The sequence below is a fragment of the Lagenorhynchus albirostris genome, chromosome 7 (genome assembly GCF_949774975.1).
Source record: "Lagenorhynchus albirostris chromosome 7, mLagAlb1.1, whole genome shotgun sequence".
Taxonomy (NCBI): domain Eukaryota; kingdom Metazoa; phylum Chordata; class Mammalia; order Artiodactyla; family Delphinidae; genus Lagenorhynchus; species Lagenorhynchus albirostris.
In genome coordinates, this window is record NC_083101.1 from 47,313,644 (window position 1) to 47,339,559 (window position 25,916).

At 39.2% G+C, this 25,916-nt stretch overlaps 1 protein-coding gene across 1 annotated transcript in view; it reads right to left on the bottom strand.

Annotated features, from left to right (window-relative positions):
• GDA (guanine deaminase) overlaps positions 1–25,916 on the bottom strand; it is a 126,840-nt gene that overhangs the window by 17,258 nt on the left and 83,666 nt on the right. The window contains exon 10 of the mRNA XM_060154979.1: positions 23,000–23,067. Coding sequence (XP_060010962.1) covers positions 23,000–23,067 — 68 coding nt within the window. The remainder of the gene's footprint in view (positions 1–22,999; positions 23,068–25,916) is intronic.

Here is a 25,916-nt window from a genome sequence, read left to right on the forward strand (position 1 = left end):
TGGATTCTGTTTGCTAGTATTTTGTTGAGGATTTTTGCATCTATGTTCATCAGTGATATTGGCCTGTAGTTTTCTTTGTGACATCTTTGTCTGGTATTGGTATCAGGGTGATGGTGGCCTTGTAGAATGAGTTTGGGAGTGTTCCTCCTTCTGGTATATTTTGGAAGAGTTTGAGAAGGATAGGTGTTGGCTCTTCTATAAATGTTTTATAGAATCTGCCTGTGAAGCCATCTGGTCCTGGGCTTTTGTTTGTTGGAAGATTTTTAATCACAGTTTCAATTTTAGTGCTTGCGATTGGTCTGTTTATATTTTCTATTTCTTCCTGGTTCAGTCTCTGAAAGTTGTGCTTTTCTAAGAAATTATCCATTTCCTCCAGGTTGTCCATTTTATTGGCATATAGTTCCTTGTAGTAATCTCTCATGATCCTTTGTATTTCTGCAGTGTCAGGTGTTACTTCTGCTTCTTTATTTCTAGTTTGTTGATTTGAGTCTTCTCCCTTTTTTTCTTGGTGAGTATGACTAATGGCTTATCAATTTTGTTTATCTTCTCAAAGAACCAGCTTTTAGTTTTATTGATCTTCGCTATTGTTTCCTTCTTTTTCATTTGTTTCTGATATGATCTTTATGATTTTTTTCCTTCTGCTAACTTTGGGTTTTCTTTTGTTCTAGTGGGCAGGACTGCGTCCGGTCGTGTGTTTTGGGTTGTCTGTGACCTTATTATGATTTTAGGCAACCTCTATGCTAATGGGTGGTGTTGTATTCTTACTAGTTGTTTTGCATAGAGTGTCCAGCACTGGAGCTTGCTAGTTGTTGAGTGGAGCTGGGTCTTAACATTGAGACAGAGCTCTGGGAGAGCTCTCGTCAATTGATATTACATGGAGCTGTGAGGCCTCTGGTGGTCCAGTGTGCTGAACTCAGCTCTCCCACCTCAGAGGCCCAGGCCTGATACCTGGCTGGAGCACCATGACCCTGTTAGGCACACGGCTCAGAAGAAAAGTGAGGGGAGGGAGGGAGAGAGAGAGGGAGGGAGAGAGAGAGGGAGTTGGGGGGGGGAGAGAGAGAGAGAGAAAGGGAGGGAGGGAGGGGGGGAGAGAGAGAGAGGGAGGGAGGGAGGGGGAGAGAGAGAGAGAGAGAGGGAGAGAGAGAAGAAGAGGAGAAGAAAAGAAAAGAAAAGAAAGTTATTAAAATAAAAATATATTAAAATTTTAAAAGTTTTAACGTAATAAAAAAGAGCAACCAAACCAATAAACAAATCCACCAATGATAACAAGCACTAAAAATTATACTAAGATAAACATAAAAATCAGAAATTAGTCTGACTCATACAGCAAACCCCAAGTCTCCAGTTGCTCCCAAAGTCCACCGCCTCAGTTTTGGGATGATTTGTTGTCTATTCTGGCATTGCTCAGGTGCAGGGTACATCAAGTTGATGGTGGAGATTTAATCTGCTGCTCCTGAGGCTTTTGGGAGAGATCTCCCTTTCTCTTGTTTGTTTGCACAGCTCCTGAGGTTCAGGTTTGGATTTGGCCCCACGTCTGCATGTATGTCACCCTCTGGTATCTGTTCTTCACCCAGACAGGAGGGGGTTAAAGGAGCGGCTCACTGGGGGGCTCTGGCTCACTCAGGCCAGGGGGAGGGAGGGGTATGGAATGTGGGGCGAGCCTGTGGTGGCAGAAGCCAGCATGACGTTGCAACAGCCTGAGGCACGCTATGTGTTCTCCCGGGGAAGTTGTCCCTGGATCACAGGAACCTGGCAGTGGCAGGCTGCACCGCCTCCCAGGAGGGGAGGTGTGGACAGTGACCTGTGCCCGCACACAGGATTCCTGGTGTCTGCAGCAGCAGCCTTAGCATTTCATGTCCATCACTGGTGTCCATGCTGATAGCCGCAGCTTGCACCCATCTCTGGAGCTTATTTAGGGGGTGCTCTGCCTTCTGTGGGCAGACAGGGAAGGAATCCCCTCTCCTCACACACCCCAAAACAATGGTCTCTTGCCTCTTAGGCAGGTCCAGACATTTTCCCCGACGCCCTCTTCACAGCTCCTGTACCTTCACTGTTTCCCATAAGAAATCCAGTCACTCTCAGCATTTCTTTTTTTTTTTTTTTTTTTTGCGGTACGCGGGCCTCTTATTGTTGTGGCCTCTCCCGTTGCGGAGCACAGGCTCCGGACGCGCAGGCTCAGCGGCCATGGCTCACGGGCCCAGCCGCTCCGCGGCATGTGGGATCTTCCCGGACCAGGGCACGAACCCGTGTCCCCTGCATCGGCAGGCGGACTCTCAACCATTGTGATACTTTTGAAGAGAGGAGACTGGATTAGAAGGCCCCAGGATGAATATGAGACTGATTAGGAAGCTAATGCAGGAGTTCAGGAGGTAACGGCAGCTTGCATCAGGTGGTGGTAGCTGATGTGGGAAAAGAGGATGGATTCAGGAGATATTAAGAAGTCATGAGGCTGGATATTGTACTGGCTTAAACATGGGGAAGAGGTGAGGGAGAAGGTCCCCAAAACAATGCCCAAGGTTTTACTTTGAGAAATTGAATTCTCTGAGAAGGAGAGGCATTTAAGAGAACCAGGCTTAAATGTGTTTGAGGGTATAATGAAGTTTGGGGATTCTATGAGGAGGGGTCAAAGATAAAGGAGAAAGTAAGCAATTGAAAATACAGGTTTGGAATTCAAAGAGGAGTCTGGGCTGGATATAAAAATCTGAGTCATCTGCATATATGTAATCATGTAAAGCCATGATTGCAGATGATAACTCCTAAGAAGAAAGTGAAAAGAGGAGAGAGCCTAGGACTGAGCCTTGAGGAAAGCTTTTGAATAGCCAGGAAGAGAAGGGACCTTTAGCAAAGATGAAGAAGGGCAGGTAAGAGAGGAAGAAGAGAACCTAAAACAGTGTGGTTTCACTGAATCAAAGGTAAGATTGTTGGGACAAGGAGAAGTCCAGTGTGTTAAGGACAGACTGGTGTCCTTTGGAGTTGGCAGCAAAAGAGATCACAGTGGTAACAGCTCAGGGGAGAAAGGACAAGGTTCGTTACTATGGAGGGCGGTAAGAAGCCAGGCTGAAGTGGGTGGAGGAATGAAAGAGTGCCTAGGAAGTGGTAGCAGTGTGGGTACCCACTCATCGAAGAGGTTTTGCTGTGAAGGGGAACAGAGAGGTGGGGCAGGAGCCAGAAAAGGATGTCTAATTAAGAGAGAGGTTTTCTTCATGTCTTTGCTTAAAAGATCAGGAGATACTAGAGAATGTTTGTATCCTGAAGGAATGATCCAGTAGGGAGGAGATAACAATGATGCAGGAGAGTTAGTGACCAGTGGAATTAATTTATTGAGATCATGGGAGAGGAGAAAGTACAGAACACACCTCAGAGTATTTTAGCTTTTGCCTTAGATTTGAAGAGAAATTTTTTTTCAGCTATAGCAAGGAAAAGAAGAGAAAATGGAAGCAGATGGAGGAAGGTATGTAAATTTGGTGGTGGGGAACATGTAGGTAGGGCTTCTGATTGTTTCTATTTTCTCAAAGACTTATGAGATAAGGCCATTAGCTGGAAGTGAGGAGGGTATGATTTGGGATTAAGAGTTTAGGAAGAAATGAGATAAGTCTGTCTTGGAATATGGGGACATATTAGAGGAACATAATTGTCTATTTGGGTAGGGCCAAGGGCCACTTAGGATTTGAGAGCAACATTTAAAATGAAACCACGAGACAATTTTTTTCCAGCAACATCCAGCTACTCAGCTGTAAACACTGAGAAGGGGAATAGTTGAGACAACTTAGGGGGTTGGGCTTTTCGAAAGTGAATACAAAGAAAACAAGAGGGACATGAGAAATGAGGAAGTTCCAAGGGAATGATTATAGTGAGTACTCTGGCATCTAAGATACTTAAATCAGGAAGGGAATAATGGATTGTGAAAAAGCATGCAAACATTGGATTGGAATCTACAAGTTCATCAAAGAATGCTGCTTTGGGATTAACTGAAGTAAGTTAGAAGGATAGGAATTTGTCCCTAGAAAGTGGAACCCTGGCTCCATATATGTTGTTTTGATGAATTTGTAGGTCTTGTTGATACAAAGTTGTTCCATTTTTTTTTTCAGGTTACTGTTATGTCCTTTTTTTCCTGAGACAAAGAATTTTATACACTTATAATTTTGCTCCCACTTGCCAAATATATCTTCATCCTCTCAACCTTACACATAAACCACAACTTCTCAGTTTCTGTTAAGAAAATCAGAAAGTAGAATAATTTTTAGTACTTGGAAAGTTCTTCTTGCAGCCTGTATATTATTTTAAAATTTTATGATAAAATATTGAAGACGTTCAAATGAGGTAGGGAAAATACCAAAACAGAAGGACCTGACATGCAGTTTCAAAAATAGCATCATACATACACACTACTATATATAAAATAGATAACTAATAAGGACCTACTGTATAGCAAAGGGAACTCTACTCAATGCTCTAATAGCCTATATGGGAAAAGAATCTGAAAAAGTGGATATATGTATATGTATAACTGATTCACTTTGCTGTATACCTGAAACAAGCACAACATTGTAAATCAACTATACTCCAATAAAAATTTTTTTAAAAAAAGCATCACATATTCAGGTCCCAGGAACCTCTGCCCAAACAGAGGGAAACACCTTCTTGATTTATGTTGCTGTTTTGATTTATTTAAATGTTTTGTTGTTGTTATTAAGACTTTGTTTTTAGAGCAGTTTAAGATTCATAGTCTGATAGTTTTTTAAAAAGGATATTACTTTTAACATTGTGTGTATTCTCTCTTGAAATACATTGAGTTTTACTATCATTTTTTAAACTCCTTTACAGTTTTTTCTTGTTCCTGTTTTAAATGATTTTAGCCTTCCCTGACATCCTCTTGTACCATTACTCCTCTATACCATTGACCCTTCATTTTGCCTCATCACTCATTGAATGATAAAGATTTTCAACTAATTTCTTCAGAGGGTTCACGGGGAGAATATTTTCCAAACCTTTGTACATCTGAGAATTTTGTTGCCTTCAAACATGAGGGAGAATGTGGTCCAGTATAATATTCTTGAATAACAACTACTTTGTCTCCAAACTCCTGTTCTTGATATTCTGTGGGCCAACAAAAACAACTGCAACCAAATTGGTTTTTGTTTTATTGATAACTGACTTTTCCCCCGCCTCAATGTTTTAGAACTTTTTTCTTTTTCTTTATAATTCAAATATTTTGCCATAATGAGTTCAATTATGGTTTAGCCTAGAACAGGGTAAGTTCCTGCAATATGACTCTTGGTTCTTTCTTAACCTCAGAAAAGATTTATCCTTCAGAGCTCTTATTATTGCTTCTGTTCCATTAGTTCTGGAACCTTGGTCAGGAAAATCTCATGTGCTGGTGCTGTGCTCTCTGCCCTCCATGTGGATCATGCTCAAACACCCCCTTTGATCTTTGGTCAACTTTGTTTTCCACACCACTGATTTAATTTTCTGCAACAATAATTCTACATCTCATAGCTTTCTATATGGCTTGTTTCTTGTTTTTTAACTGAAGGATAATTAAGATATCATAAAATGCACAGAACTTGTGTTCAGTTTGATGCATGTTAACAATTGTATATAGGCATTTAACTACCTTTCAAGAAAACAAGATATTAAACATTTCCATCACTCCAGCAAGGTCCCTTATGGCCCTTTCCAGTCAATTCCCCTCCCCACACCCACCCCCAAGCCTTGGCAACCACTTTCTGATTTCTGTCATTGTAGGTTAGCTCTGTTGATCCCTGGATTTCATACGAAGGGAACAAACCATACAGTTGTGTGCTCTTTTGTGCCTGGCTTTTTTCACTTAACAAAATTAATTTTAAATTAATTAATTTAAAAAAGTATTTTATTGAAGTATAGTTGATTTACAATGTGTTAATTTCTGCTGTACAGCAAAGTAATTCAGTTTACATATATATATATATTGTTTTTCATATTCTTTTCTATTATGGTTTATCACAGAATATTGAATAGAGTTCCCTGTGCTATACACTACAACCTTGTTGTTTATCCATTCTAAATGTAATAGTTTGCATCTACTAACCCCAAACTCCCAGTCCATCCCTCTCCCTCCCACCCTCCTCAGCAACCACAGGTCTGTTCTCTATGTCTGTGAGTCTGTTTCTGTTTTGTAGATAGGTTCATTTGCATCATATTTTAGATTCCACACATAAGTGATATCATATGGTATTTGTCTTTCTCCTTCTGACTTACTTCACTTGGTATGATAATCTCTAGATAATACCAAATGGCATTATTTCAGTCTTTTTTATGGCTGAATTGTATTCCATTGTATATATGTACCACATCTTCTTTATCCATTCATCTGTCGATAGACTATTAGGTTGCTTCCATGTCTTGGCTATTGTAAACAGCGCTGCTATGAACATAGGGGTGCATGTATCTTTTCGAATTATAGTTTTACCTGGATATATGCCCAGGAGTGGGACTGCTGGATCATATGGCAACTCTATTTTTAGTTTTTTGAGAAACCTCCATACTGTTCTCCATAGTGGCTGCACTTTACATCCCTACCAATAGTGAAGGAAGGTTGCCTTTTCTCCACACCCTCTCCAGCATTTGTTGTTTGTATATTTTCTGATGATGCCCATTCTAACTGGTGTGAGGTGCTACCTCATTGTAGTTTTGATTTGCATTTCTCTAATAATTAGTGATGTTGAGTATCTTTTCATGTGCCTGTTGGTCATCTTTATGTCTTCTTTGGAGAAATGTCTATTAAGGTCTTCTGCCCATATTTTGATTGGGTTGTTTGTTTTTGTGTGTGTGTTGTTGAGTTGTATGAGCTGTTTATATATTTTGGAAATTAAGCCCTTGTTGGTAGCATCATTTGCAAATGTTTTCTCCCAGTCCACATGTTGTCTTTTCATTGTGTTGATGGTTTCGATTGCTGTACAAAAGCTTGTAAGTTTGATTAGGTCCCATTTGTTTATTTTTACTTTTATTTTTATTTTATTCCTATTGCCTTGCTTTTATTTTTATTGGCCTTGTTTTTATTTCTATTAATATTTGCTTTCTATTTCTATTGACTGACCTAAGAAAACATTGGTGCAACTTATGTCAGAGAATGTTTTGCCTATGTTCTCTTCTAGAAGTTTTATGGTGTCATGTTTTATATTTAAGTCTTTAAGCCATTTTGAGTTTATTTTTGTGTATGGTGTAAGGGTGTGTTCTAACTTCATTGGGTTACATGTGGCTGTCCAACTTTCCCAATACTACTTGGTGAAGAGACTGTATTTTTTCCATTGTATATTCTTGCCCCCTCTGTCAAAGATTAATTGACTGCAGGTGTGTGGGTTTATTTCTGTGCTTTCTTTTCTGTTCCATTGATACATATGTCTGTTTTTGTGCCAATACCATGCTGTTTTGATTACTGTAACTTTGTAGTATTGTCTGGAGTCTGGGAGGGTTATGCCTCCTCTTTTGTTCTTCTTCCTCAGGATTGTTTGGCAGTTCTGGGTCTTTTATGGTTCCATATAAATTTTAGGATTATTTGTTTTAGTTATGTGAAAAATGTGATGGGTAATTTGATAGGGATCACATTAAATCTGTAGATTGCTTTGGGTAGTATGGCCATTTTAACAATATTAATTCTTCCAATCCAAGAGCATGGGATATCTTTCCATTTCTTTGAATCATCTTCAGTTTCCTTTATTAATGTTTTATCATTCTCAGCATGTAAGTCTTTCACCTTCTTGGTCAGGTTTATTCCTAAGTATTTTATTTTTTTGATGGAATTTTAAAAGGGATTGTTTTTTTACATTCCCTTTCTCTTATTTTGAGTATGAACAAATGCAACTGATTTCTTTAAGTTGATCTTGTATCCTGCTACCTTGCTGAATTTATCAGTTCTATTAGTTTTTGTGTGGAATCTTTAGGGTTTTCTATATATAATATCTTGTCATCTGCATGTAATGACAGTTTTACCTCTTCCCTTACAATTTTTATACCTTTTACTTCTTTTTCTTGTCTGATTGCTGTGGCTAGGACTTCGAATACTGTGTTGAATAGAAGTGGTGAGAGTGGGCATCCTGTCTTGTTCCAGATTTTAGTGGGAAAGCTTTCAGCATTTCACCATTGAGTATTATATTGGCTGTGGGTTTGTCATAAATAGCTTTTATTATGTTGAGATATGTTCCCTCTCTACCCACTTTGGTAAGAGTTTTTATCATGAATGGATGTTGAATTTTATCAAATGCTTTTTCTGCACATTTTGAGATCATCATGTGATTTTTGTCTTTACTTTTGTAGATGTGGTGTATAACTTTGATTGATTTGCATATGTTGAACCATCCTTGTGATCCTGGAATAAATACAACTTGGTCGTGGTGTATGATCTCTTTTATGTGTTGTTAGATTTGGTTTGCTAATATTTTGCTGAAAATTTTTGCGTCCATATTCATCAAAGATATTGGCCTGTAATTTTCTATTTTGGTAGTGTCTTTGTCTGGTTTTGCTCTCAGGTGGCTTCACAGAATGTCTTTGAGAGTGTTCCCTCCTCTTCAGTCCTTTGGAAGAGTTTGAGAAGGATTGGTATAAGTTCTTTGTATGTTTGGTAGATTTCGCCTGTGAAGTCATCTGGTCCTGGACTTTTGTATTATAGGGAGTTTTTTAAAATTACAGATTCTATTTCACTTCTAGTGATTGGTCTGTTCAAATTATCTATTTCTTCTTTATTCAGTTTTGGTGGGCTCTATGTTTCTAGAAACAAGTCCATTCTTCCAGGTTGCTGAATTTGTTGGCATATAATTATTCATAGTATTCTCTTATGGTTTTTTGTATTTCTGTGGTATTGGATATTACTTCTCCTTTTTCATTTCTTATTTTGTTTATATGGGTTCCCTTTTCTTCCTGGTGAGCCTGGCCAGAGGTTTGTCAATTTTATTTACCTTTTTGAAGAACCAGCTCTTGGTTTTATTGATCTTTTTTTTCTAATTTTTAATCTCTATTTTATGTATTTCCTCTCTGATCTTTATTATTTCCTTCCTTCTGGTGACTTTAGCTTTTGTTCTTTTTCTAGTTCTTTTAGGTGGTAGGTTAGGTTGTTTGAGATTTTTCTTGTTTTCTGAGGAAGGTCTGTATTGATATGAACTACCCTCTAATAAACTGTTTTTGCAGCATCCCATAGATTTTATATGGTTATGTTTTCATTGTCATTTGCCTCAAGGTATTTTTTAATTTCCTCTTTGTATTCATTGTTGACCCACTGGTTTTTTAGTAGCATGTTGTTTAGTCTCCATGTAATCATTTTATTCTCATTTCTTTCCTCTGGTTGATTCCTAGTTTCATGTCATTGTGGTCAGAAAAGATGCTTGAAATAATTTCTACACACTTAAATTTATTGAGGCTTGTTTTGTGTCCTAGTATGTGGTAAATCCTAGAGAATGTTCCATGTGCACTTGAAAAGAATATGTATTGTTGTGGGTTTTTTTGGATGTAATGTTCTGAAGATATCAGTTAAGTCTATTCTATTGTATCATTTAGGATCTCAATGTGCCTTATTGATTTTCTGTCTAGAAGATCTGTCCATTGATGTGAGTAGAGTGTTAAAGTCTCATACTATTATTGGATTCCCATCAGTTTTTCCCTTTATGTCTGTTACTATTTGTTTTATGTAGTTGGGTGCTCCTACGTGGGGTGCGTATATGTTGATAAGTGTAATATCCTCTTCTTGTATTGATCCTTCATTATATAGTGTCCTTCTTTTTCTTTATGGCCTTTGTTTTAAAGTCTATTTTGTATGATATTAGTATTGCAGTCCCCAAAAGATGAAATATCTTTTTCCATCCCCTCACTTTCTATCTATGTGTGTTCTTTGCCCTAAAGTGGGTCTCTTGTAAGCAACATATTGTAGGCACTTGTTTTTTTTAACTAATCTGCCACTCTGTGTCTTTTGATTGGAGCATTTAATCCATTGACATTTAACATAATTATTGATAGATATTCATTGCTATTTTAAGCCTTGTTTTCCAGTTGATTTTGTATATCTTCTTTGTCCCTTTTTTGTTTTTCCTTTTATGGTTTGATGATTTCCTTTTATATTACACTTGTGTTCTGGTTTTTTTGGTTTTTGTGAATCTATAGTATGTTTTTTATTTGTTGTTACAACGTTGTTCAAGTATGTTAACCCCTTCCTATATATACTTGCTTTAGACTGATAGTCATATAGGATCAAACACATTCTAAAAAAAAAAAAGAATCTACATGTTCTTACTCTCCTACTCAACATTTTATGATTTTGATGTCCTCTTTTACATCTTCATGTTTATTTTTGGCTGTGTTGGGTCTTCATTTCTGCGCGAGGGCTTTCTCTAGTTGCAGCGAGTGGGGGCCACTCTTCCTCGCAGTGCGTGGGCCTCTCACTATCGTGGCCTCTCTTGTGGAGCACAGGCTCCAGACGCGCAGGCTCAGTAGTTGTGGCTCACGGGCCCAATTGCTCTGTGGTATGTGGGATCTTCCCAGACCAGGGCTCGAACCCGTGTCCCCTGCATTGGCAGGCAGATTCTCAACCACGGCACCACCAGGGAAGCCCCATGTTTATCTTTTTACTGTTCATTGTGGTTATCATCACTTTCACAAACATTTTTTGATTTTTTTTAAATCTGTATACTGGCTTATTTAAGTGACTTATTTCCAGTTGTGATTTTCTCTTTCCTATAGATTCTTGCTTCTTTTCTATTTAGAGAAGACCTTTCAATATTTCTTTTAGGATAGGTTTAGTATTGCTGTGGGGGTTTTTTTTAGCTTTTGCTTGAGAAATTCTTTGTCTCTCCTTCTATTCTAAATGATAATCTTGCTGGGTAGAGTAACCCAGTTTGCAGATTTTTCCCTTTTAGGACTTTGAATATATCTTGCCACTACCTTCTGGCCTGCAACATTTCTGTTGAGAAATCAGCTGATAGCCTTATGGGGGTCTTTATAATTAACTCTCTTTTTCTCTTGCTGCCTTTAGAATCCCCCTCTTTAACTTTTGCCATTTTAATTATAATATGTCTTGGTGTAGTCTGTTTGAGTTCATCTTGTTGGGGACGCCCTGTGCTTCTTGTACCTGCATATCTGTTTCCTTCTTTAGGTTTGGAAGTTTCCAGCCATAATTTATTCAAATACACTTTCGATCCCCTTTTCTCTTTCTTCTTCTTCTGGAATCCCTATTATGCATAGATTTACACGCTTCATATTATTCCATAGGTCTCTTATATTGCTTTCATTTTTGTTTCATTTGGCTTTCTGTCTGCTGTTCTGTTTGAGTGATTTCCATTATTCTGTCTTCCAGATCACTTATTCCTTCTTCTGCATTATTCAATCTGGTATTCACTGCCTTTGGCTCAGCTTTCATCTCAACAAATGAGTTTTCTTATTTTTCTTGGCTCCTCTTTATAGTTTCTACTTCCCTTTTACAGTAATCTGCCTTTCTATTGATAGCCTTTTTAAATTCCTTCAGGATTTTGATTTTCTCCTTTTTGAATTCAGTGTCTGTTAGGCTGGAGAGGTCTGGTTAATTGTTCTTTCAGGGGAATTCTCTTGATCTTTTAACTGGGAGTGGTTCCTCTGCTTCTTCATTTTTCTTACGTTTATCTTACTCTATACGTTTAGGAGAAACAATTATCTACTGTGGTCTTGGAGGGCTATTTTTATGTGGGAGCATCCCTAATTAGCCTGTGTAGGTTTAATATATTTGGTACAAGTGCTATTTTTAATATGGATGCCTGCTGCCTCTTCCTCAGCGTGTGCTGGCCTTTATCCTCTTGATGGGGGGTTGTGACTGGTGTTGTGATCAGAGCCAGTACTGGATGTTGAGTGGGGCCTCCTCTTTGCTCTGTGGTTGTCACAGCCTGTGGGGGCAGGGTCTGCTCCCTAGTTGTTGGAGTAGAAGCCTCTTATCCATTTCTGAGCTGTGGTGTGAGGTAAGCAGGGTTGGAGCACACCCACTGGGAGAGGAGCCACGGAGTATTCCTTCACCAAAGCTGTCCACCTGGGAGTGCACTTTGATGTGTCACCTGTCACCCGTTGTACAGGCTCACAAAGTACACTGAGGTTAGCACTGCCCTTGGCTCTGCCTCCACCATGGGAATGCCAGCAATTGGCCCTGGTGTCCCTCAGGTGTTGTTATCACAAAGCCACCAGCAGAGATCTGTAGACGCAGATCCACTGAAGTCAGATACCAGGACTGCAGCAGTCTCACACCTGGGCTCACCATGGAAGCTATGGAGACAGCCCAGACCCTGGCCTGGCCCAGCCTCCACATGAACACACCCCCAAAGCCCACAGCTGCTAAGGCCAGACCTGTCCCAGCCACGGGAGAACCCGCCATCCACTCTGATGACCCACGGGCACTGAGTTTACAAAGCCAGTGGCAGTGGTGTAAATCCGTGTATCGTGCAGCCACAGGGAGAGATTTCAGTCCTGCTTCCTAAGTTGTGCAAGCCCTGGGGCTCAGCTCTGATTTCAGCCCCACCACTGTGTGTGGGCAACCCACTGGCTTGCGTGCTCCCAGAGCTCACAGAGGCCATGCTGTGCCGCCTGAATGAGCACGGAGAAAATGGCTGCTATGGTGGGCCCTGCCACTCCCTTCACGTGCCCCTTAATGGTGCTCCACTTCTGTGGTGAGCCTAGGCTTCTATGTACATCCCAGGTTGCAGCCGTACCACACTCCAGCCCCTTCAGGCTGTGTCCCCACAGCCAACCCCAGGTGTCTCCCTAGGTCTGTCCTCTAAAGCTCAAGTTTCAGCACCCAGCCCCCACCTGCAACAGAAGACACATGTCTCAGGCTGGGGAGTGCAGGGCAGTGGCACAGACCTTCTGGGAAGCTCTCTTTCTGTTCTGCCAGCCACAAACCGAATGCTGTGCTTTCCTCCAAGCCTCTGAAGCTTGCTTTTTGTTCCCCACCAGAGAGAGGGCTTCCTGGGGTGCAGGAACCTTTCCTTTTTTTCAGCTCCCTCCCAAGGGCACAGGTCCCAGCCTGCTTCCTTTTTTTCCTTCTTTTTTCATCCTACCCAGTTAAGGTGGAGAAATTTCTCAGATAGTTTTCTGTTATCTGAGTCTTCTGCCAGCGTTCAGTAGGTATTCTGTGAGCACTGTTTGCTGTATTTGTGGGAGGAGGTGAACTCCACGTCCTTCTGCTCTGCCATCTTGATTGGACCCCTTTTTAAAATTTATTTTATTGAAGTATAGTTGATTTACATTGTTGTGTTAGTTTCTGCTGTAGAGCAAAGTAATTTAGTTTATATATATATATATATATATATAAACTATATTATATATATATTCTTTTTCATATTCTTTTACATTATGGTTTATCACAGGATATTGAACATAGTCTCCTGTGCTATACAGTAGGACCTTGTTGTTTATTCATCCTATATATAATAGTTTGCATCTGCTAACCCCAAACTCCCAATCCATCCCTCCCCCAAACTTCCTCCCCCTTGGCAACCATAAGTCTGTTCTCTATGTCTGTGAGTCTGTTTCTGTTCCGTAGATACAGGAAGAGATGAGTGGGAAGGACAAGAGGGACCAGGTGGTGCCTGATATCTGTACTTCCCTAAGGAATTTAGACTTGACACTGTTGGTAATGGGAGGGAATGCTTAAGGATTTTTTTTTAATTGAAGTATATTTGATTTACATGTTTCAGGTATAAAGCAAAGTGATTCAGTTATATATATAAAACTCTATTAAAAAGTTATATATATATATAAAATTCTTTTTCAGATTCTTTTCCATTGGAGGGTATTAGAAGATACTGAATATATTATTACAAGATGTTGAATATAGTTCCCTGTGCTATATAGTAGATCCTTGTTTGTTTATTTTATATATAGTAATGTGTATCTGTTAATCCCAAATTCCTAATTTCTTCCTCCCCCTATCCCCTTTGGTAACCATAGTTTGGTTTCTATGTCTGTGGGTCTATTTCTGTTTTGTAAATAAGTTCTTTTGTATCATTTTTCAGATTCCACATTTAAGTGATACCATATGATATTTGTTTTTCTCTGTCTGACTTACTTCACTTAGTGTGATAATCTCTAGGTCCATCCATGTTGCTGCCAATGGCAGTATTTCACTCGTTTCAATGGCTGAATAATATTCCCTTGTATATGTGTGTATATATATATATATATATATATGCCATATCTTCTTTATCCATTCCTCTGTCAGTGGACATTTAGGTTGCTTCCAAGTCTTTGCTATTGTATATAGTGCTACAGTGAACATTGGGGTGCACGTATCTTTTCAAAGTATGTTATTCTGTGGATACATGCCCAGGAGTAGGATCCCTGGATCATATGGTAGTTCTATTTTTAGTTTTTTAAGGATCCTCCATACTCTTCTCCACAATGGTTTTACTAGTTTATATTCCCACCAACAGTATAAGAGGGTTCCCTTTTCTCCACACCCTCTCCAGCATTTATTGTTGTAGACTTTTTGATGATGGCCATTCTGACTGATGTAAAGTGATACCTCATTGTAGTTTTGATTTGAATTTCCCTAATAACTAGTGATGTTGAGCATCTTTTCATGTGCTTCTTGGTCTTCTTTTTTTTTTTTTTTTTTTTTTTTTGTAGCTGTACCACACAGCTTGTAGGTTCCCTGACCAGGGATTGAACCTGGGCCATGACAGTGAAAGCGCTCAGTCCTAACCACTGGACTGCCAGGGAATTCCCTCTTTATGTCTTCTTTGGAGAAATGTCTATTTAGATCTTCTGCTCATTTTTTGATTGGGTTGTGGTTTTTTTTTGATATTGAGCTGCATGAGCTGTTTATTTTGGAGATTGCTTTGCAAATATTTTTCTCCCATTCTATGGGTTGTCTTTTCATTTTGTTTATGGTTTGCTGTGCAAAAACTTTTAAGTTTCATTAGGTCCCATTTGTTTTTGTTTTATTTTCATTACTCTAGGAGGTGGATCCAAAAAGATCTTACTGCAATTTATGTCAAAGAGTGTTCTGCCTGTGTTTTTCCTCTAAGAATTTTATAGTATCTGGTCTTACATTGAGGTCTTTAATCCATTTTGAGTTTATTTTTGTGAATGGAGTTAGAGAATGTTCTAATTTGATTCTTTTATGTGTAGCTGTCCAGTTTTCCCAGCAACACGTATTGAGGAGACTGTCTTTTCTCCATTCTATATTCTTGCCTCCTTTGTAGTAGACTAATTGACCATAGGTGCATGGGTTTATTTCTGGGCTTTCTATCCTGTTCCATTGATCTATATTTCTGTTTTTGTTTCAGTACCATACTGTTTTGATTACTGTAGCTTTGTAGTATAGTCTGAAGTCAGGGAGCCTGATTCCTCCAGCTCGGTTTTTCTTTCTCAGGTTTGCTTTGGCTCTGTTGTCTTTTGTGTTTCCATACAAATTTTGAAAATTTTTGTTCTATTTCTCTGAAAAATGTCATTGGTAATTTAATAGGGATTGCATTGAATCTGTAGATTGCCTTGGGTAGTACAGTCATTTTGACATAATTGATTCTTCCAATACAAGAACATGGAATATCTTTCTATCTGTTTGTGTTATCTTTTATTTCTTTCATCAGCATCTTATAACTTTCAGAATACAGGTATCTAACCTCCGTAGGTACGTTTATTCCTAGGTATTTTATTCTTTTTTATGTGATGGTAAATGGGATTGTTTCCATAATTTCTCTTTCTGATCTTTCGTTGTTAGTGTATAGAAATGCAACAGATTTCTGTGTATTAGTTTTGTATCCTGCAGCCTTACTGAATTCATTGATGAGCTCTAGTACTTTTCTGTAGCATCTTTAGGGCTTTCTATGTATAGTATCATGTCATATGCAAACAATGACTGTTTTATTTCTTTTCCAATTTGGATTCCTTTTCTTCTTCTTCTTCTCTGATTGCCGTGGCTAGGACTTCTAAAACTATGTTGAATAAAAGTGGTGATTGCTCAGGGCTTCCCTGGTGGCGCAGTGGTTGACAGTCCGCCTGCCAATGCAGGGGACACGGGTTCGTGCCCTGGGCCGGGAAGATCCCACATGCCGCGGAGCAGCTACACCAGTGAGCCATGGCTGCTGGGCCTGCGCGTCCGGAGCCTGTGCTCTGCAACGGGAGAGGCCACAACAGTGCAAGGCCTGCGTACCGCAAAAAAAAAAAAAAGGGGGTGACTGCAGACATCCTTGTCTTGTTCCTGATCATAGAGGAAATGGTTTCAGCTTTTCCCCATTGAGTATGATGTTAGCTGTGGGTTTGTCATATATGGCCTTTATTATATTGAGGTAGGTTCCCTCTGTGCCCACTTTCTGGAGAGTTTTTATCATAGATGGGTGTTGAATTTGGTCAAAAGCTTTTTCTGCATCTATTGAGATGATCATATGGTTTTTATTCTTCATTGTTAATGTAGTGTATCACAGTGACTGATTTGCGGATACTGAAAAATCCTTGCACCCCTGCGATAAATCCTAGTTGATCATGGTGTGTCATCCTTTTAATGTATTGTTGGATTTGGTTTGCTATTATTTGGTTGAGAATTTTTGAGTCTATGTTCATCAGTGATATTGGCCTGTAATTCACTTTTCTCGTGGTATCGTTGGCTGGTTTTCGTATCAGGGTGATGGTGGCTTCCTAGAATGAATTTGGGAGTGTTCCTTCCTCTGCAAAAGGATAGTTATTAACTCTTCTCTAAATGTTTGATAGAATTCGCCTGGAAGCCATCTAGTCCTGGACTTTTGTTTGTTGGAAGCTTTTTCATCACAGTTTCAATTTCAGTACTTGTGATTGGTCTCTTCATGTTTTCTATTTCTTTCTGGTTCAGTCTTGGAAGATTGTACCTTTCTAAGAATTAGTTCATTTCTTCTGGTTTTCCATTTCACTGGCATATAGTTGCTTGTAGTAGTCTCTTATGATCCTTTGTATTTCTGTAGTGTCAATTGTAACTTCACCTTTTTCATTTCTAATTTTATTGATTTGAGCCCTCTCCCTTTTTTATTTGATGAGTCTGGCTAAAGGTTTATCACTTTTGTTTTATTTTCCCCAAAGAACCAGCTTTTAGGTTCATTGATCTTGTCTTTTCTTCATTTCTCTTTCATTTATTTCTGCTCTGATCTTTATGACTTCTTTCCTTCTACTAACTTTGGATTTTGTTTGTTCTTCTTTCTCTTGGTTCTTTAGGTATAAGTTTAGATTGAGATTTTTCTTGTTTCCTGAGATAAGATTTTATAGCTATAAACTTTGCTCTTAGAACTGCTTTTGCTGTGTCCCATAGGTTTTGGATTGTTGTGTTTTCATTTTCATTTGTCTCTAGGTATTTTTTAATTTCCTCTTTGATTTCTTCAGTGATCCATTGGTTGTTTAGTAACATATAGTTTAGCCTCCATGTGTTTGTGTTTTTTCCATTTTTTTTCTTGTAGTTGGTTTCTAATCTCATAGTGTTGTGGTTGGAGAAAATGCTTGGTATGATTTCAGTTTTCTTAAGTTTACTGAGGTTTGCAATGTGGCCCAGCATGTGTTCTATCCTGGAGAATGTTGCATGTGCACTTCAGAAGAATGTGTTTTTTCTGCTGCCCTTGGATGGAATGCTTTATAAATATCAGTTAAGTCCATCTGCTCTCATGTGTCATTTAAGGCCTTTATTTCCTTATTGATTTTATTTCTGGATGATCTATCCATTGATGAAAGTTGGTTGTTAAAGGCCCCCATTATTACCCTGTTACTGTCAATTTCTCCTTTTATGGCTGTTAGCATTTACCTTAATATTATTGAGGTGCTCCTATGTTGGGTGCATATATATTCACAATTGTTACATCTTCCTGGATTGATCCCTTTATCATTATTTAGTATCCTTTGTCTCTTGTAACAGTGTTTAAAGTCTATTTTGTCTGATATGAGTATTGCTATTCCAGCTTTCTTTTGATTTCCATTTGCATGGGATATCTTTTTCCATCCCCTCATTTTCAGTCTGTATGTGTCCCTAGATCTGAAGTGGGTTGCTTGTAGATAGCATATATATGGGTCTTATTTTTGTATCTATTCTGCCAGTCTACGTCTTTTGGTTGGAGCATTTAATCCGTTTACATTTAAGGTAATTATCGATATGTATGTTCTTATTGCCATTTTGTTAATTGTTTTGGGTTTGTTTTTGCAGGTCTTTTTTCTTCCCTTCCTCTTTTGTTTTGTGATTTGATGTCTAACTTTAATGTTGTGTTTGAATTCTCTTTTCTTTTGTGTGTGTGTATCTATTGTAGATTTTTGGTTTGCAGTTACCATGAGGTTTTGATAGATTAGTCTATATACATATGCAAGTTTGTTTTAAGCTGTTGGTCTCTTAATTTCAAATCCATTTCCAATATCCTGCATTTGTACTCTCCTCATGTTTGCTGGTTTTGATATATTTGTGTGTGGATGATTTCCTATGTTTACTGTATGTTTGCCTTTACCAGTGAGCTTTCCCATTTCATAATTTTCTTGTTTCTAGTTGTGGCCTTTTCTGCCTAGAAAAGTTCCTTTAGCATTTGCTGTAAAGCTGGTTTGGTGGTCCTGAATTCTGTTAGCTTTTGCTTGTCTGTAAAGCTTTTGATTTCTCTGTCAAATTTGAATGAGAGCCATGCTAGGTAGAGTATTCTTGGTTATAGGTTTTTCCCTTTCATGACTTTAAATATATCATGTCACTCCCTTCTGGCCTGCATAGTTTCTGCTGAAAAATCAGCTGACAACATACAAGGGAACTCCCATAAGGTTACTTATTGCTTTTCCCTTGTTGCTTTTAATGTTTTCTCCTTGTCTTTAATTTTTGTCAGTTTGATTAATATGTGTCTTGGTGTGTTCCTCCTTGGGTTTATCCTCTATGGGACTCTGTGCTTCCTGTACTTGAGTGTTTCCTTCCCATGTTAGGGATATTTTCAACTACTATCTCTTCACGTGTTTCCTCAGGCCCTTTCTCTCTCTCTTCTCCTTCTGGGACCCCTATAATGCAAATGTTGTTGTGTTTAATGTTGTCCCAGAGGTCTCTTAGACTGTCCTCATTTCTTTTCATTCTTCTTTCTTTGTTCTGCAGCAGTGGTTTCCACCAATCTGTCTTCCAGCTCACTTATTCATTTTTCTAATTTATTCTGCTATTGATTCCTTCTAGTATGTTTTTCATTTCAGTGACTTTATTGTTCATCTCTGTTTGTTCTAAAGATTCTAGCTCTTTATTAAACATTTCTTGTATCCTCTCAGTCTGTGCCTCTATTCTTTTTCCAAGATCTTGAATAGTATTTACTATCATTACTATGAATTCTTTTTCATGTAGATTGCCCATCTCAACTTCACTTAGTTGTTCTTTTGGGTTTTTATCTTGTTCCTTCATATTTTTCTGCTGTCTCATTTTGTCTAACTTTCTGTGTTTGCCATCTCCATTCCTCAGGCTGCAGGATTGTAATTCTTCTTGGTTCTGGTATGTGCCCCGTGGTGGATGAGATTGATCTGGGGGCTTGTGCTGGCCTCCTGGTGGGAGGAACTGGTGCCTGCTCACTGGTGGGTGGAGCTGGGTCTTGTCCCTCTGGTGGGCAGGGCTATGTCAAGGGGTGTGTTTATAGGCAGCTTTTGGCTCAGGATGACTTAGGCAGCCTGTCTGCTGATGGGTGGGGCTGTGTTCCCACCCTGTTTGTTGTTTGGCCTGAGGCATCCCAGCACTGAAGCCTGCAGCCTGTTGGGTGAGGCCAGTTCTCAGTGCCAAAATAGCTATCTCCAGGAGAGTTAATGCCTATGAGTACTCCCTGGGGCATCCGCCACCAATGTCCTTGCCCCTAGAGTGAGCCACAGCCAATCCCTACCTCCCCAGAAGACCCTCCAAGACTTGAAGATAGGTCTGGCCCACCCTCTTATGGAGTCACTGCTTTGCTCTGGGTTCCAGTTCCTGTGAAACCTTGTGTGCTTCCTCAAGAGTGGAGTGTCTGTTTCCCATTGTCCTGTGGAGCTCCTGCATTCAAGCCCCACTGGCCTTCAAAGCCAAATGTTCTGGGGGCTCCTCCTCCTGATGCCAGAGCCCCAGGCTGGGGAGCATGACATGGGGCTCAGAACTCTCACTCCTGTGGGAGAACCTCTGTGAAATAATTATTTTCCAGTTTGTGGGTCACCTACCTGGCAAGTATGAGATTTTATTATATGGTGAAAGCACCCGTCCTGCCATCTCGTTGTGGCTCCTTCTTTGTCTTTAGAATACCTTTTTTGGTAGGTTCAAGTCTTTTTTGTCGATGGTTGTTCAGCAATCAGTTGTGATTGTGGTGTTTTCGTGAGAGGAGGTGAGCTCTAGTCTTTCCATTCTGCCATCTTGTCTCCTCTAGGCATCTAGATATTCTATACCACATCTTTTTTTTCAATTCCTCTGTTGATGGACATTTAGGTTGCTTCCATGTCTTGGCTATTGTAAATAATGCTGCTGTGAACATAGGGGTGCATGTATCTTTTTGAATTATAGTTTTGTCCAAATATATGCCTAGGAGTAGGATTGCTGGATTTTATGGCAACTCTGTTTTCAGTTGACGAAGCTCCAGTTTTCCATAGTGGCTGCACTAATTTACATTCCCACCAATAGTGTAGGAGCATTCCCTTTTCTTCACACCCTCTCCAGCATTTTTAACAAAATATTTTTGAGATTTATCCATATTCTGCATATATCAACGTTTTGTTCTGTTTTTAGAATGCTGAATAATATTTAATTGTATAAATATGCCACATTTGCCTATCTGTCCTCCTCTTGGAAGCTGTTTGGACTATTTCCAGTTTGGGGCTATTATGAATAAAGATATTATAAATATTCTTGTACAACTATTTCTGCAAATATGTGTGTCCATTTCTCTAGGGTAAATACCCAAAATGGAATTACTGATGTATATTTAACTTTATAAGAAACTGCCGAACAGTTCTCTACGTTGGTTGTACCATTTAATCTCCCTGCAGTAGTGTATGAGGGTCTATCTACATGCTTCTTATTCTTTTTTTCTTTTCTTTTTCAGTTTTCTTCTTTCATTTTCAAATTCTCCTTTTCCATCAAAACTCATGGTCTTTCCATACTGCCATGTCTTCTTGTACTCTAAGGATGCTAGCAATTTTCTGAACTCTTATTCTGGATCCTGAAGTAGATGCTTTTCAGAGCTATGTTCATCTTCTTCTTCTTTTTGATACTGCTTTCTCTTGTTTTGCAATATTTTTGTGAAGCTTCATCAGGGTTTCTCCTATTTAATATTTGAGAAAGTCCAGATCTGCCTCTGTTTCTTATAGACATGGTGAATGATCCATTCTTGGACCTGCTCTCTGTCCACAGTATAAGTTAAAGTTAAATAATCTACTGAAGTCCAAAGCAGAAGGACAGGTTTATACATAAAGGTCATGTTTAGGTAATACTGGTGCATAGGATGGCTGTTACAACAGAGACTATGTAAAATGCAACAACATTCTCCAAGTTAATATGATAATATATCATACTTAATCAAACCTTTAATCGGAAACCAACGTTACTTTTTCCCTTTTAAGCCAATCTTCATTAACCACTGCAACATGCCAGATATGTGCTAACCACCTCACACACATTTTTTTTCATTTAAGCCTCAAAACAACGTTGTAACATAGACATTATTATAATTATTGTTATAGAAATTAGGAAACAAAGCCTTAGAAAATTAAGGTAATTTGCTCAGGGTCTTACAGCTAATAAGTGACATAGCTTTACCTAATCATTTTAGACAATCACTATACAACCCAAAATCAAGAACTGGAAATCATGTGATGAACTTAAATCATGGAGACCAAAATCCTAGAAAATCTGAAAGCAGTACATATGATTTTTGCATTTCTACCAAATTTTCAATTGATTGACAAAAACTCTTGGCCACTTTTTTTTTATTCATTTAAAGCTTTTCTGTGAAGTTAAAAATAACTGGTTTCCTGCCTTAATACCTGAGACTATATCCAGGTACTACACAATCTCAATGATTCAACGCTTAAATTCAAAATTTTAAGAATTTTAATTGCTCTGATTCATGTAAAATTTAGAAAAACTTCTAATCTAGCACACCTCTTTAAAATTATAGATAAATCATTTTGTATTATTGTATGTCTTACCAATATTTCTTGGTATAAAAATTAACTGAGACTTGAGTCATTGCAGAAAATGATAAAAACCATTATTGTCAATATGCAAACATTCTGGTGCTCTTACATATCAGGAAGACAAACGCATCAAGAATGAAAAATAAGACCTTGTGTCCCACAGCCATTGAAAAAAATTTTTTTTTAGTTCATTCACACACAGTGATTAAAAAAAAGGTTCACAGTGGATGCCTAAACATTTGGGCCTGACTGACACTTCTAAAGTGAGCAGCACAGTACACACTCAAGAAAAACAATTCAAATGTACTGTGAAAAGAAAGGAGACATCACTAATTCATCAGCCACCTAGACTGTCCTTCAGCCTAGCAAACGTCAGACTGCCTGTGGGAATTAGAATCTCATTTTGTTAAAAACTGCTTAAAAGCAAAGCATGCTTTTTAACATATCTTAGAGTTCTCCGTTACGGCATAGACTGAATTTGTGCTCACTACTGGCAAAGTTGAATAATTTTCTTTTGAGATAGTATTTGTGATGACACAGCTATTGAAAACATTTGTTTTGTATGAAAACATACAAATCCAAACCATTGAAATTTAGCAGGAAGGACAAAACAAACAAACAAAAAACAAGGACTTTTCAAAAAGAATCTCTAAAACACTTGAGAAGGACTTATCCTTTATAGCCCCGTGTCTGAATAGTAAACATGGTTAATGGCTTTCAAGAGGTTAATGTCATCAAAACTTTTCCCTTCGCATACACTTTCTTACTGCTTCCAACCTCATTATTTTATTAGCTCTAGATATGACTACCAGAAAATAAAACTAAGTCTTTTAAAACACAGAACTCTTACTTGAAAATTAGTCACATTTGAAAGTTATGCACTTAACCACTTTGCCATGGTTCTTCATGGGAAACTACTAACCTGTACCCAGCCCTATCTTCACTCCATGTTTCAGGACCTCTGGCACATTGAGAAGGCCGCTGCTGAGCCTGTAGAGAGAGGAGACAGTCAGAACAAGGAGACCCACGTGGGTCCAACAAGAGAAGGGCACTAACAAAAATGATGGTGATATCACTGAAAATTATGATTCCCATCTCAGCTCTAATGCTGACATAAACACATTAGTCAAATCAGACCATCCAGGGGCTTCCCTGGTGGCGCAGTGGTTGAGAGTCCGCCTGCCGATGCAGGGGACACGGGTTCGTGCCCCGGTCCGGGGAGATCCCACGTGCCGTGGAGCGGCTGGGCCCGTGAGCCATGGCTGCTGAGCCTGCGCATCCACAGCCTATACTCCGCAACGGGAGAGGCCACAAAAGTGAGAGGCCCGTGTACCGCACACACACAAAAAAATCAGACCATCCGAGTCCTGGAGTAAAAAAGGATCATGAAGGAGTTTGAACCATTGAGCAGAGGTTAATATCAGAAGGGCACAAAGCAGCAAGAATTAGAAGGGAGAGCAGGGGATCATTTGTAAGGAAAAATAAATGAAGAAATTAAACCTTGCAACTAGTTCAAAAATTTTTGCTATTTTTTTCAGCTTAAGATACAAATGACAAAATTCTAAGACATTTAAAGTGTACAACATAATGATCTGATATATGTGTACATTGCGAGAGGATTTCCCCCCGCTGAGTCGACCAACACATCTATCACCTCACATATTTACCTTTTTTTTTTTTTGCAGTACGCGGGCCTCTCACTGCTGTGGCCTCTCCCGCTGCAGAGCACAGGCTCAGCTGCCATGGCTTACGGGCCCAGCTGCTCTGCGGCATGTGGGATCTTCCCATATTGGGGCATGAACCCGTGTCCCCTGCATTAGCAGGCGGACTCTCAACCACTGCGCCACCAGGGAAGCCCTATTTACCTTTTTCTATTTGTGAGAACATACAAGTTCTACTTTCTTAGCAAATTTCAGTTATACAATATAGGTCTTTAATTTTTTTTTTAACCAACCCATCCTTCTATGCTAGGAAGTAGAAATTATAAAGCGTTGCCTTTCCTCTCTTCCTGGGATCATTTGTTGCCTTGAATGAGTAGCGACTTGCAAGATCAAAGAAAGAGGGGTATAGCTGGAAGAGGGGATGCAGGTTGTAAGTCAGGGCCTGGTGGTTCAAATGCTACTTCTGAGGACAGCAGCAACTAGGAGAGATGGTTCCTGGACTGAATTCCGGAGCTCGTGACCCTGACTCAGTAGATGTGCCGCCTTTCTAAAGAGACAAAGAAAAACTAAAGCATCCTTAAAAGTCTGAGAAGATGCAAAGGTCAAAGTAGTCTGCTTGAAAATCCACATAATTATCATTTTCAAACTGCCAGTGCACATGCAATAAATCTCTCAAAGTGGTTGGAGAAGGAGTAACAGTGACCATTCAAACCAAAATATTAGCCATAAAGAAATTTAACTTCAAACCTCAGTTTGCAAAACTGGGTCATGTTTTAATTTAGATGTTGTGTAACTAAACCCACAGGATGTTAAACCCTTCCCCTGACTGGTCACTAGACCATAATTATGGTCACTAAGCTGTACCTAGGCAAGATTCCCTGTTATGTACGGCCACTTTATGTCTGAAAACTAAAAGCCTCTGGAACCTCTCAAAACACTCCAGAAACACATTGCTGTGGCTCTCGTGCCTTTCCCATACTGCCGCTGATGTAGAACTTCTTCATTTGCAAAGTTCCTAGACTTTTGACTGCTGGCACCTCCTACTCTTTGCCTGGAGGCTCTTTCACTCCGCTAGAGCCCACTCTGCCCTTGATTGGGGAAGGTCCGAAGTTGCAGGGACTTCATGCCCCTTCGAACCCACCCAGCAGCCCTCCACCAATAACTGGTAAGTTTAGGTATAATTACTCCAGCTCCCCCACCCCTTGGGCAGGTTGTCTTTGAGGTCTGCTTTGTACACTGGCTTGCTGAGTTTTCCAGAAGGATTAAATTCCAGGAACCCATGGTGGTAACTAGCTTGGTGACGTGCTCTTTACTGTCTTCCTTCCCTTCTCTGTCTCACCCCATAAAGGTGCTTCCTGAGATCACCTCCCAAATAAACTACTTGTACATAAATCCTCACGTCATGTTCTGCTTCTGCAAGAACTCTAAAACAAGTAAGGATATGAAGTAAAACTACAGGCCAATATCACTGATGAACATAGATGCAAAACTCCGTAACAAAATACTGGCAAACAGAATCCAACAGCACATTAAAAGGATCACACACCATGATCAAGTGGGGTTTATCCCAGGAATGCAAGGATTCTTCAATATACACAATGTGATACACCATATTAACAAATTGAAGGATAAAAACCATATGATCATCTCAATAGATGCAGAGAAAGCTTTTGACAAAATTAAATACCCATTTATGATAAAAACTCTCCAGAAAGTAGGCATAGAGGGAACTTTCCTCAACATAATAAAGGCCATATATGACAAACCCACAGCCAACATCATTCTCAACTGTGAAAAACTGAAACCATTTCCTCTAAAATCAGGAACAAGACAAGGTTGTCCACTCTCACCACTGTTATTCAACATAGTTTTGGAACTTCTAGCCACAGCAATCAGAGAAGAAAAAGAAATAAAAGGAATCCAAAGTGGAAAAGAAGTAAAGCTGTCACTCTTTGCAGGTGACATGATACTATACATAGAGAATCCTAAAGATGCTACCAGAAAACTACTAGAGTTATCAATGAATTTGGTAAAGTAGCAGGATACAAAATTAATGCACAGAAATCTCTTGCATTCCTATACACTAATGATGAAAACTCTGAAAGTGAAATCAAGAAAACACTCCCATTTACCATTGCAACAAAAAGAATAAAATATCTAGGAATAAACCTACCTAAG